Source organism: Stegastes partitus, unplaced genomic scaffold, assembly GCF_000690725.1.
Source record: "Stegastes partitus isolate 25-593 unplaced genomic scaffold, Stegastes_partitus-1.0.2 Scaffold1983, whole genome shotgun sequence".
Lineage (NCBI taxonomy): Eukaryota > Metazoa > Chordata > Actinopteri > Pomacentridae > Stegastes > Stegastes partitus.
Window position 1 is genome coordinate 80,030 of NW_007579714.1, and position 13,719 is coordinate 93,748.

The 13,719-nt window shown below is 42.1% G+C and overlaps 1 protein-coding gene across 1 annotated transcript in view; it reads right to left on the minus strand.

Annotated features, from left to right (window-relative positions):
- ankfn1a (ankyrin repeat and fibronectin type III domain containing 1a) overlaps positions 1–13,719 on the minus strand; it is a 116,630-nt gene that overhangs the window by 69,796 nt on the left and 33,115 nt on the right. Inside the window, exon 6 of the mRNA XM_008303337.1 lies at positions 11,170–11,207. Within this exon, the coding sequence (XP_008301559.1) occupies positions 11,170–11,207 (38 nt within the window). The remainder of the gene's footprint in view (positions 1–11,169; positions 11,208–13,719) is intronic.

The window sequence follows — 13,719 nt, forward strand, 5'->3', positions numbered from 1 at the left end:
ACCAGATGTTCTGAGGAGGTTCTGGAGGATTTTTTATGAACACAATACCTCCAGCATCATCAGCGTCTCAGTGTGAACCTGCTGCTGTGTTCTGGAGCTGCTAGTTAATCTGAATAAACACCTCCAGCCGGTCCGTCTTCACCGCTCTCGGGTCGTCACGTCTCTCGGCTCCGCAGCAGTGATTCAGGAACTCGTAATGACTCGTTAGCGACACGCCGAGTCACGACTCTGCAGAGTTTGGGGCTTTATGAGCGTGTAGGAGTTTTCCTGCGAGAGCCGGGAAATGACTCGCATCCATCAGAGCCTGGTGGCGCCGCGGCAGGAGGCTGCAGCGTCGCATTCTGCTTCTGCAGAGCTGCTCGGTAGCAAACGGACCGTCGCTGCATCCAGAATCATCCGGCTCTTGGTCTGCAGGATTTCACATGATGAGTGTTTTAATAAACAGGAAGTGACCTGAACATATGGTTAAAGATGATTACAGGGGAGATAATGAGACGTAAACGATGGCATCAGTCGCTGGTGTTGATGTAGAATCTGGATTTATCCTCCTACAGATCGTACCGACCGGCTCCTCACTCGTCCTGCAGCTTAGACAGACTCCACAGAGATGGTACAAACGGATCGGGACGGGTTCCACTTCTGTCAGCCATCCATCGCACAGTTTTGGGTTTTTTAGGAATTTTGTAAAAAACTGCATTAAAGGTCCCATTGAAGTGACTGGGAGGCCTTTGGAGCCCTGCAGCTCTGGAGGATTCCCAGCAGAACCTTCCTTCAACGTTTAGACGGGTCACAGGGCTCCGAGTTCTTCATCTACAGCTGCACTTTGATCTCTCCTGAGGTTCTGATGCAGCTGGACTTTAGCTTTTAGGATATTTTTGTAAAACTCAGATTTTCCGTCCACCCTAAATTCGACCTTTTTTTCTTTAAGCTCGTCTCCGTCTCACAGATTCTCCTCCTCATGAACTAATTAAACAGAACTACCGTAATGTCTGGACTACAGGCGGCTACTTTTTTCACACGCTTCGCACGCTTATATTCAGATGCTCATTAGTCCAGACATTACGGTAAACGTCTGGGTTTCTGTCCTGGTCCAGCCAGTGTGAGTCTCATCGCTGCAGGACTGGTGCTGTCTCCATAAATCACCTCCGAGCTCAGAGAGTCGACCAGAACTCTCATCGACTCCCGTTATATCTGAGCTCTCAGAACCAGAACCAGAGTCTCTGACCTGTCGTCAGATCTGTACAAAACACAGAACGGACGTGAAAACACATCAGAACATTCAGGACTTGGTTCTGCTTCACACGCTGGAAGGATTTCTTCAGTACGACTTGTATTTGTAGAGCTGTGGCGGTTTGTTGGAGGGTCTGCTCACTGCAACCTGATTGGCTGACTGATGCACCTTCAAAGTAAAAGCTCAAAGACGTTAAAATAGAACAGAATAGAATAAAACTTCATTGATCCCTTCGGTGTAAACCTCAGGGAAACTGTTGAAAAGGTCGTGATTAATGAAACCCGCGAGCTCTTTAGAATAAAACACACTCACAGAAATAATATGAATCATAAAAAGCTGCATCGTGTGTTCTGGTTTTGTTCTGGACGCAGCAGATGAAGCGAGGCGGAGACGTTCCTGCTGCTGGATGCTGATGGAGGATGGAAGCTGCCTGCTCACCAGCGCTGAGGAGGAAACCTTGGGTAATAGAGCTCTCCACAGGTCTGAGGATGATGAATTAATGCAGCTTGAGACTGAAGAGCTGCTGAGTGGAGCTCCGACAGCACAAAGAGAGAAGGAGTGGGAGGAAGCGACCACAGAGATCCTCTAACGAAGCGATGACTCACCGGCTCCAGTCACGACTGAACCGCCGTCATTGTTTCAGGTCCTGGTATCGGCGCGAGGACGTCCAGGCCTCGCATCCCCGCCGCACAGCCAAGGTTTGTTTCAGGTGACTGCAGGTTTATTTTTAGCAGGAACACCTTTTGTTGGATAAGTTACAGGCGGCTGTGTGAAGCCTGAGCAGCTTTTTCTTTTACTTCTGTCGCGCTTGTTTCTCACTTTGCAGTCTAAATAAAATAACATTTGTTTTTAGAACAACTTCCTGTTTTGTTAAATTACAGATAACATCCAGCAAAAACCTGTACTTTTAAAAACGTCTTCTTTTATAGTGTGTGACTGTTTTATTGTGTTTAAACTGGCCAAAAAAACCCTTTACTTTACAGATATTTGCTGGTATTTGAAAGAAAAATGATGTATTTTAAGAACCAAAACATGCAAATGAATAAATGAAGGAACCCTGTTTTACAGATTTTTCCTGTTTTGTTAAAAACACAGATAATGAATTTAAAAAATGTAGAAAAAAAGTAGAAGAACGTGAACCCAGGTGAATAATCTGCATTTCTACGACCTTCATACTTGAACAACACTTGACTTTAAATTAAACCGTTTGACTGTATGTAAATCAGCAGCGATAGAGTTTATTTATTTATTTACCTTCTTTTTAAAACAACATGTACACTGAGCAACAATGTGAATAAATGCTTTAACGGTTATTTGACGGATGTTCTGAGGTTCGTTCAATAACAGCATCAAGAGAACTCACAGGATGTTGATCACATGTAGATCATCCGTGTTTTCACTCGTTATACTTCATGTGTTTAACGTGTTAAACTTCTGGCTGATCAATGGGGGGATTCTGGTGATTTTTGTGTTACTTGGATTTTGTTTGGTCATATTTTCTTCTTCGTCTCTTTCTGGTCAGTTTTTAAACCTATTTTTGGGGACGTTTTGTTATTTTCTGCCTCCCTTTGCTCCGTTTTTTGTTGCGGTTTGTTTGAAAACTCCGTCAGTCACCAAGAATCCACTGAAGCCACAGATCTGAAGCAAACAGTTGTTTGTTTTTTCTGAATGAGGAGTAAAAGATCGAGGCTTTGATGAAATATTTTGCTATTTTCTGGTGAACGAACCATGGTGAAGCTGGAAAACGAACACTTCTTTTGTGTTTGTTCTGCTGAACGGTGGTTCTGCCCATTTTTAAACCCAGATGATGACTCTCTGAGCTGCTGCTGGGTTGTAACTGGATCTCTGAGTGCTGAGCGCACGTTTGTTTGTAAGATTAAAGAATTTAATATTTTTTCCCGAACCACACAAACACCAGGTTGTTTGAGGTTTTCTATCAATGTCCCCAGAAAACCTTGGTTCTGCTCTGATTCTACTGCAGACGGAGGTTCTGGTGAAGACGGTTTACGTAAGATCAGAGCCGGTTTGGGTGAAATCTCCAAGAAATGAATGCCGATAACAGTGTGCTGAATGATATTAAAACGTGGTTGTAAAGGATCTTCAAGGTGCAGAGACGCTCCACACAGAGAACTCTGAATCAGATAAAGCAGAGGAGCAGAAAGCGACGGACGTGACGCCAGCGTTATGAAACTCACATAATGCGCCGTGACATGAAAAGCTATTGAAGAGAAAACCTTCACCTGCCGTTAATTCAGGAGGTGAAGAATCTTCTTTAAAACACTTTAACAGACGCGTCTGAATCCCATGAAAAGGCTTCTCACTGTTTCTGCCGATTGACGAACCAGCAGCAGGTCAGAAGCTTCAGCTGAGCACCACAGAGTCCTGAACACGGTTCTGGGTCGGCACCTTTTAAACAAGACTTCATCTGATTCTATCAAACAGCTGCAGGTAGCTACAGATAAATCCATTAATGGTGAACATCCATCCATCATCTCTACACCTTCATCCTCACTATGGGGGGCTGGAGCCTATCCCAGCTGACTCAGGGTGAAGGCAGGTTCACCTGGACAGGTAACCAGTCTATCACAGGGCTACACTTAGAGACAGACAACCAAGCACACTCACATTCACACCTACGGACAATTTACAATCACCAATTAACCTCAGCATGTTTCTGGACTGTGGGAGGAAGCCGGAGAACCCGGAGAGAACCCACGCTGCACGGGGAGAACATGGAGACTCCACGCAGGAAGATCCCGGGTGTCCTCACCGGGACGCCAACCAGCGACCTTCTAGCTGTGAGGCGCTATGCTAGCCACCGCGCCACCTGCAGCCTGTTTAATAACTGTGATTTTTTTTTTGAAGGTAAATCAAACATCTTTCAGGTGGAAATATTTTCTAAATGCATACAATTGTTGAAAATACAAGATTTTTATGTAAATCTACACGTAAAAGCTCAGACGATACTTGATGTGATCTAAAACTGTTTGTTATCATGATTTCAATCATGAATGTTTAATAACTGCGCTTTAATTAGTTTCAAGTTAAACGTAACGTAGACTTGATGCGGTTTAAAGCTAACACTTTGTTATTGTACATTATAATCAGTCACGCTTAACAACAGCATTTAAAATCCTACATCTAGAGTTAAATCCATTAATTTTATAAGTGGACACAATATTTAACAACAAAAATCTGTCAAATACACTTTTTGTTTGTTTGTTTAGTTACGTGTAAAGACTCACACCTGACGTGACCTGACGTGACCTGAACCTGTGACTTTTACAGGCGGACAAACTTTTTTAACAGTAAACATTTGTCCAATATATCAGATGTTCATGTGACGTAAAAACTCACATCATGTTGCTGTCAGCTTAAAGTAAGTGTTTACTAGTAAATGTTTAGCTACAGGCAAATCTTCTCATTCTTACGTCTAAAAATCTGACAAACACACGAGATTTTCATGTAAACTTCATGTAAACTCAAAACAGACTTGATATGATTCAAAATAAAACATTTTTAGGGGCTCTTGTGTTAATTTCTACACAGATATAGTTGTACGGAGCGTCACCGGTCAGTCATTCAGCCTCTTCCAGGTTTCCTATCAGAGCGCGTTGAGTATTTTAATAATATAATAACAAATGGAACAGTTTGGTTCTGATGGATCCACGCTGAGCAGCCTGAGATGATCCTACGTTCTCCATCACAACACTTCTTCTGCTGAACCTGCCTCCCTCCTGTCGCCATGGCGACGGCTGCCAGAGGCCATTATTCTTAATGGCTACCTTGGGCCCCTGAATGAGCTGCTTTAAACGGCAGGCTGAGAGCGAGCAGCTCTGCAGCGATGAAGCCGCCACTCGCTTTCATGTGCTGATGATTCTGTTCTGCGTTCTGCAGAGAACGCTGAAGCCGCTGCTCAACGCGTCGTTTCAGTCGACGGGAGGTTTAAACGACACGACGTGCTGGAAGAACGTCCTACAATGTTCAGTTCAGGGATGCAGGTTTTTGGTTCAGCCATAAAAATGTGCATTTCCAGTTCTGACTGTGGCTCTGATCACAGCCTCCGATGTTCTACGTCTCTGCTGTTTGGTCTGATGACTGAAGACGTTCAGTTTACTGTCACAGCAGAGAAAAGATTCACACAGAATCTAGATGGTTTGTGTTTTACAGCGCAGTCAGACTGAATCTATGATGAAAAGAGGGACAAACCCACCAGTGGATCTGCTGGAGGCGACCAAACCAGAGATAAAACGCGGCATTTACTAAATGAATATGAGCTGTAGTCAAACAGCAGCTGCAGCTAAAATAAAAACGTTAGTTACCAACAGCTTTGCTGCAGAATAAACTGAACTGCTGAAGCAAATCACATTAAGGCAACTATTTAAATAAACACTGAGCAACTTCAAACGTGTGCTCGTGTTAATGGTAAGTAAGTAAAACAATAAAAATAAAAACCTGTTTTTAAAACTCGTTGGAACAATGTGACTGTATGAGCCATCAATTAGACGTATTCATTATAATTAATGTACTGACTGAACATATTTTATTATCTTTTGAACGTGACGAACATCTGGATGATGGAACTCTTTTATATTTTACTGGTTTCTTGTCCACCACAGGACACATTTCAGTACGCGTTCATGATGTACTCAGCTGTTATAAACATTAAAGGAGATTCTGGAACATAGATTAATTCCTCAGCAGCTTTTTTAATCCTTCGAATTTCACATATTTGTAGTTTATAAGCTGCTATTAATTCCGACGGCTGCATCTGTGTGATACAGACTTTAGTTCACGTGGAAACAGACCGCAGACGCCGGCGTCCACAAAGCAGGTTAATTAATGAGGTTAATGAGCAGCAGCGTTACATTCAGGATTAATAATAAATACATGGAGGGTTCAGGTCTGATATCAAAAGGTTGTTCACCACAAACATTTTTCTGGTTTCTTTCTCTTGCTGCTGTTTCTGAAGCGTCCTGGTTTCACCTTGACAGCCTGAAACACTAACGCTGCTGGATGTGATTATTTACAGTGAAGACTCTGACATCACGTCTCTATTCTCCCTCCTTTTGTTCGTCCCACGCGTCAAACCGTCCGTCGTGTTCTGTCTCCTCGACTAATTCAACGCTGCTTCACCAGAGTGGAACCTGCGATTTTACACACATGTATGTTCAAGAACACGTGACTACACACACACACACACACACACACACACACACACACACACACACACACTCTCTCCCTGAAGCACACTGAAGACAACTATAATGAAATCTAATTGAGGACCCCAAAGGCAACAGGGTTCCCAATTAACTGGTGTCTGTGCTGGTGGAGGTCCCTGATTTTGATTTAAGCAAACACACACAAACACACACAAACACACACAAACACACACACACACGCACACACACGCACACGCGCGTTTGCACACACACACACACACTCGGTGCTGGTGTGTAATAATGTGTCATCTGGTCCATTGAACAAAATGAAAGGGGGGTTTGAGGGGCGATCCTGCACTGAGCGCGCTCAGATCTCAGCTGATAACACACAGATCATATGTCACGCTTCACACACACACACGTTGTAGGTCTTCTGTATCTGTGAGGACACTTTTCAGTCTCACAATGACACTTCTGGGATTCGTCAATTAATCAGTTAGCAGAGAATCAACCCGTCCTTCCCCCAGAACCTCATCAGAACATCTGGTTCTGTACCTGCAGAACCTTTATCTACTGACCAGAGTTCTACCTTCAGACTGTGAATGTTCCAGAGGTCCAGGTCCTTCAAGTCCACAGAGGAGGGTCCAGATTGATCACTTTAATGGACTTTTTCCATCATTTCTGAGCCTCAGAACTTCATCAGTACAGCAGATAGACACATGACATTTAGGAGGAAGAACACATCTGGGTTCTGCTAGAACCTGACACCAGATCAGTTCTACATCCATCCAGGTGTCTCAGTCTGAACACTGGACCTGGTAGAAACACCAGACACCAAAATGTTTGTGGACTTCCTTCAGATTTGGTCGGTTTCACCTGAAACGGGCCTCACCGATGAACACAGATTTAATGAGCAGCTGTTTAATTGCCTTTTATGTTTTTTTTTTTTAACCTCTAATTAACCAGAAAAAGGCTGATTGAGATTAAGAATGTGTTTTTACAGGAAAGCCTGATTGATTCAGATAGTTGACGAGCTGTTGTAAACACTGTGACGTAGCTGCTGCAGAGGATTGTGGGTCAGAACGTCCAGAGAAGCCTGCTAGCTTGCTGCAAAACTGCAAAACCCAACCAGATGTAGCAGAACATCCTACAATTGACTACATAAACCCAAAAGTACTGGAGCTAGCGTCGGGCGCCATGACAGAGACTTGTGTCCTGATGGTGGCAGCGTGGCGTCACATCACCTCCTGACTCACAGCTAGGGATGTTCATGATCAATCAAATATTCGATTAATTGCCGTTTATAACAGATTTGAAATATAAAATGTTTTAACAACGTGCCATGGACCAGCTGTAGTACCTGGTTGTTCCACCAGGTGGAGCCTCTCACTGTTTGTAACAAAGGTCCTGATAGGCCTGATGGCGTTTCTGAGAAAAAAGTCAGAATTCTGACTTTTTTCCAGAACATTAAAAAAAAATTCAGACACAATTCAGAAAAAAGTCAGACTAGTGACTTCAATCTCAGAAATCTGACTTTTTTCAGAGATTGAAAAAAAAAAAATCTCCCAGAAATTTTTTTTTAATGTCTAAGAATATTATTTTTTTTTTCTTCAGTGGCCCTAATCCTCGTCCATAACAGCAGAATCAGAGCTTCACTGGTTAATTCTGTGTGTGGGTTTAACATTAAACTTTAAAATACAACATTTTTTATTTCCAGATCTTAATAATCTGTTTTTTAAACTGTGAACTTTTGGCAAAAAGATGTGAAAAACTGGTCAAATGTTGGCCAGTAAATTATCAGATGTAATTCAGCAGCGACGTTTTTTTGCTTATTTTCTCTGTAATTTCCAAATTATCGTCCAATCACAAAGTCCTCCAGTCAGAAAAATGACTTCTTCATTCTTACAACAACCAATATTAATATATTTAAGTCCACGATTTGAATGCTGTGATATTAGAAAGTAAAGTAATTTAAGATAATTGTTTAATCATGAGGACGTTTCAGTGAGATGTAATTAACTAGTGGAGCTTAAATGAGCTTCGTTCCATCAGAGCAGAAGAATCCTCCTTCAGACGCAGCAACAGAACAAAAGGAGCTTCAGATGGAGTCGCTGAGAAACAGCAGCATCCTGCCGACTTCTACTTTCAAGGACAAGGAAGGAGCTCCATCGTCTGATCTGCTTTCTCAGGTTTTCTGTTTCTGCGTCCAAACAGAGCTCAATGTGGATCAGAACCAGAAATGTTCTGCTGAAGGTGGCGACGAGGAGGAAAGGAGCTTCCACTGAACGAAACCAGCAGAACATTCAGGACTGATGCTGCAGAGAACCCAAAACCTCGTTGGTTCATGTTTCAGCATCAAGTCCTGCAGCTCAGAGGAACATGAAGGAGGAGAGCAGAGATGTTTGATCTCCTATCTGCCATGTCACGTCTCACTTTGTCTCATTTTGCGTCTCGTCTTTCTAATTTTGTCTCATTTTTCTCATCTTGAGTCCCAGTTTTCACATTTTTGCAGCTAATTTTCTTCATTTTGTCTCATTTTTTAATGTTGGACTTCATTGTTCACTTTGTCCTTCTCTTAGTTTCTTACTTTGCAGCTCATTTTGTGTTATTTTATGTTCTTTGTCTCATTCTTTCTCATTTTGAGTCTTTTTTTCTTACTTGCGTCTCATTTTTATAATTTTGCATCTGAATTTGTCTTGTTTGTCTCATTTTGTGTCTCATTTTTCTAGTTTTTTCTCATTTGTCTCATTTTGCATCTTGCTTTCCTCATTATACATCTAATTTTTTTCTAGTTTTGTGTCTCATTTTGTCTATTTTTTCTAGTTTTGACAACTTTTTCTCATTTTGACTCCAGTATTTCTCATTTTGCGTCTCGTTTTTGTGTCTTGCTGCGTTTCACGTCTTGTTTTCTCATCTTGTATTTCATTGTTCACGTTGTGGTTCTCTTTGTTTCTTACTTTGCAGCTCATTTTGCTCGTTTTGTGTCACTTCGTGTTCTTTGTCTTGTTTTTTTTCTCATTCTGAGTCGTTTTTCTTACTTGCGTCTCATCTTTGCATCTGAATTGATCTTGTTTTTCTCATGTTGTGTCTCATTTGTGTTGCTTCTGGACATCTCTTGTCTTTGGGGGACGGTTCTGTCTCCTGTTTGTCATTTTTTTTATTGAGAGTCTCGTTTCTTTGCGGGTTTTTTTTTCTAATCTTTTCCTTGTTTGGGGCTGTTTCTGTCTCATTGGTGTCATCTCCTTTGTTATCTGTGCTTTTCCTCTCATTTTAACTCTTGTTGTTCTCATTTTGCATCCCGCTGTTCTTCTGAGAGACATTTAACTATTTTCACAGCGTCTACAAACTCAGCGATGCAGGTTTGTTCCCTCACAGTTGTTCATATGTGACGTAAACGGATATTAATCTGAGATTTGGTTCATTTTCCGACAGAACTGATGAAGAAGTGCCAGAAAACATCCAGAAATCTGATCGTTCTTTCTGTTTTTACAGTTTCTGGCTGGTTTCAATAACACACCTTCCAAAGTCTCTTGCAGCTTGAATCCTTGTTTGTTCGTTCAGTGTGATTTTCAGCGTTGGTGTGAAAACGCAGAAACATGTTCACAACAAAATACAGCCTGTTCACTGGATGATGAGAGGAAACGAACCCAGTAAACATGCATCCAGTGAACTCCTGCTCTCAGCTGCACTCGCTCACATTCAGGCGAAGCAGCTGAACGATCCTGACTGTAATAAAACCACTGAAATGTGTTTTACTCTGAGCTCCGAGCACAGCGTTTGGCCATTTGTTTTGTCATTTAGGCCAACTTTGAACGACCAGTGGCCATGTTGGAGTCATCTAAGACAATTCTGGACAAATGTTCTGTCATTTGGGTCATTCTGGCCCATTTATAAATGATTGTGGACAATTCTGAGTCACTTAGGACGTATTTTTGCCATTTTAGCTCAATTTTGGTCATTCTGGACAAATCTTTGGTTATTTTGGATCATTTTTGTCATTTTGGATATTTTTTGTAGTTTTGGTAAAACTCTGAGTTATACTGGATGAATTTGAAGTTATTTCGACAAACTTTTTGGTCATTCTGGAAAATATTTGTTTTGTTTTTTAATTTTTGGGTAATTTCGGTCAAACTGTGAGTCATTTTGGACGTATTTCTGTTTAGCTACATTATTGATCATTCTGGACAAATCTTTGGTTATTTTGGATCATTTTTGTCATTTTGACCACTTTCAATCATTTTGGACACGTTTTTACCACTTTGGCAACACTTTTGGTCATTCTGGACAATATGTGGTTATTTCTGACTATCTCTAATGAATGTTGGCCAGATTTGGGGTGATTCGGTCGAACTGAGAGTCATTTTGGTGCGTTCTGAGCTGTGTATGTCTTGATATCTATTCAGATTTAGTCTCCTTGTCTTGGCTCGTCCAGCTGGATGTTCAGGTCCGTTACATGGCGAGAGGTTGATCCTGACAGAACAAGTGTCTGTATCTAGTCTTTGACTTGAACCAAACTCCTGAGATCGCTCAGGCTTCAACCAAAGCTCTTGTTCCTGCTGAAAGCGCCGATTTGACTTTGGCGAGTGAAAATGGAGGCAGCAAGGACGGTGACATGACGCAGTTTGTCAGAAAAACCCAGCGGAGGTCAACAGTTCCTGTTTCATTACATCGTGACTGATCACTGCAGGAAACGTTTCAGACAAACAGCAAACAGAAAGAACGAAACGCAGGAAACATTTCAGCGCTAAAAGGCGGGAATCAAAGAAGAAAACTCACTTTTTCCTGGTGTCGTATCGACTCGGCGTTCCCAGACTCTGTGGAAACAGAAGAGGACATCATCAGCAACACATCGACGTCTACAAACGCTGCTGTCAGGAGGAACCTGACCAATCAGGCGCCACAGATCCATGGATTCAGGTGGATTCTAACGAGCATCACAGGTTCCTGTTTATGATCTCACAGATGAAACATGAACAACTGTGTTGGAAGACGTCTGGTATCAGGACAGCATGAAGCGCTCAAGCTTTACTTCACTAAGAACCAGCAGCATTTAATTCATGTTGCATTTTGTTTTGACAAGAAAAAGGCAAGTTTAAAGTCATTTCTGTGATTTTTGGGCTATTTTTTTTTGGCATTTTGGACATTTTTTAAAAATCATTTAGGCAAAAGTTTGAATAATTTTGGACTATTTTTAAGCCATTCAGATGATTTTGAGTCACTTTGTAGATGTTTCAAATCATTTCTGACAATGCAAGCCCTTTTTTTAAGCTTTTCTTTTTGGTATTTTGATCAAACTATGAATCTTTTTTTTTCTTACCAAGCTACAAGACATTTTTTGTCATTTTGGACACCTCACAACTCATTTTGAGCAAATGTTGAGTGAGTCTGGAACATTCAAGGAAATGTGAACATGTTTTTGTCATTTTGGATAGTTTGAAGTTATTTCAGAAAAGTTTTAAATTGTTTTGGACAGTTTGAGTTGTTTTGGCAGACAGACGTGACCAACAGCTTTCATGAGAACGAAGAAGTAAGAAAACGACAAAAGACTCAAAATGAGACTCACAGAAAACAGAAACTCTCCAAAAGGATTCAAAAGTTTTGGACATGTTTTAAACAATTTAGGACCATTTCAGACTGAGAGGAGAATCCAACCTCCTGGATCAATGAATAGATGCAGCACGGATCAGAACCAGAGACCAGAGGAGCCAGTTGGTGGAGATACATTCATCTGATGGTGGAACATCTTCCTACATGTGATAGTGGAACATCTTTCTACATCTGAAGGTGGAACATCTTTCTACATCTGATGGTGGAACATCTTTCTACATGTGATAGTGGAACATCTTTCTACATCTGAAGGTGGAACATCTTTCTACAGCTGATGGTGGAACATCTTTCTACATCTGATGAGCAGAGCAGAGAGGAAAGGTCTGGAGAGGCTGGAACCACTTTTTATCTGATTTCCTGCTGACAGACAACGTCTCTGAGTTCTGTCTCTTCCTTCATGTTCTGGTTCCACAGAGCTGCAGGACTTGATGTTGCAGACAAACACGGGAGCTCAGAAGGTTCATGAAGATGTTTAAGATTCTCGTTTCCATCTGTCCCAATAAACAAAATGAACTACATCAGCTATGACATTGTGTTTTGTGCCTTGACAGACGGACTGTGTGTAGAAATACAGAAAGCTGCACAGGTTGCGTCGCCGCTCTGAGTTCTTGTGTTGCCGTGCAGCTGCCTGCTCCATAAACGCGTCCCTAATAAACCAGTTTAAACACGACGAGGAGCTCCATGTTGGAAATAAAGTGTGTTTGCTCGGCTCTGTCAGCCGTGAAGGATGGCGGCTGCAGCAGGAGGAGGGCCAGTCTGATTGGCTGCACAGGTGATGGCAGCGTCTGGGCAGCGTGGGGTAAAAATATTCCGTCTCCGTGGCGACCACAGAGGACGCTGCGAGGTCTCCTCCAGCCTCATCGCTTCAGGGACGATGGAGGAGCTTCTTGAGCTCGGCAGGAATCCTCTTCATCAGAGAGGCTCTTCATGCGGCAGAGACAACATCACAACTCTCAGCTTGTGTCACGACTCACGTTCTGGGTCACGAGAACGTTGAAGTGCTGCCAGTCCTTCACACCAGAACTTCCTCTTCTGCACGACATGATCAGGACGAGTCTAGTCATGTCGCAAAATAAAGTTGGCTTTTGCTATGTCTTCTTTCTGTTTTCTGTGTCTCATTTTTGTTGTTCTTTGTTGCATTTCTCTCATTCTGTGTCTCTTTGTGCTCATGTGGTCTCCTCATCCTGCAGATGTTGAACTATCTCCATGTCTCCAGATGTTCCCTCTCTGCTCTGCTCATCAGCTGTAGAAAGAAGTTCAGCACAGCACTGAGTGTTTCCACCAGTATTCAAGTCACAGTATGTTTTTTGTTGTTTATTCATTCCTGTTTGTAAAACTAAGAGTTGTACTTTAGAAGGAAGTCGATCAACAGCAGGAGGACACAACCGTTTGCTCGGAGCCATGCTGCTGACTTTTACGTTTGTATCGCTGTTTGTCACATTAAATCTGTCTGAGTTTTCTCTTGAACTTTTGTAATTAAGCTTCAGCTTACAAATAAACAAGATGACTAAGCCGGCCTTCTTCCAATGTAGAAATACTGCCAAGGTTTGGTGTTTTCTTGGCCAGAAAGATGCTGAAAACGAATCGATGTCTACAAGTCTAGAAGGTTGGACTGAACTGTCCAAAACTTTCACTAAAGTGCAACTAGGACAGAGAAACTGATGCATGTTTGTTCATGTAGAGTTAGAAGGTAGGTGTAGAGTTAGAGGGTAGATGTAG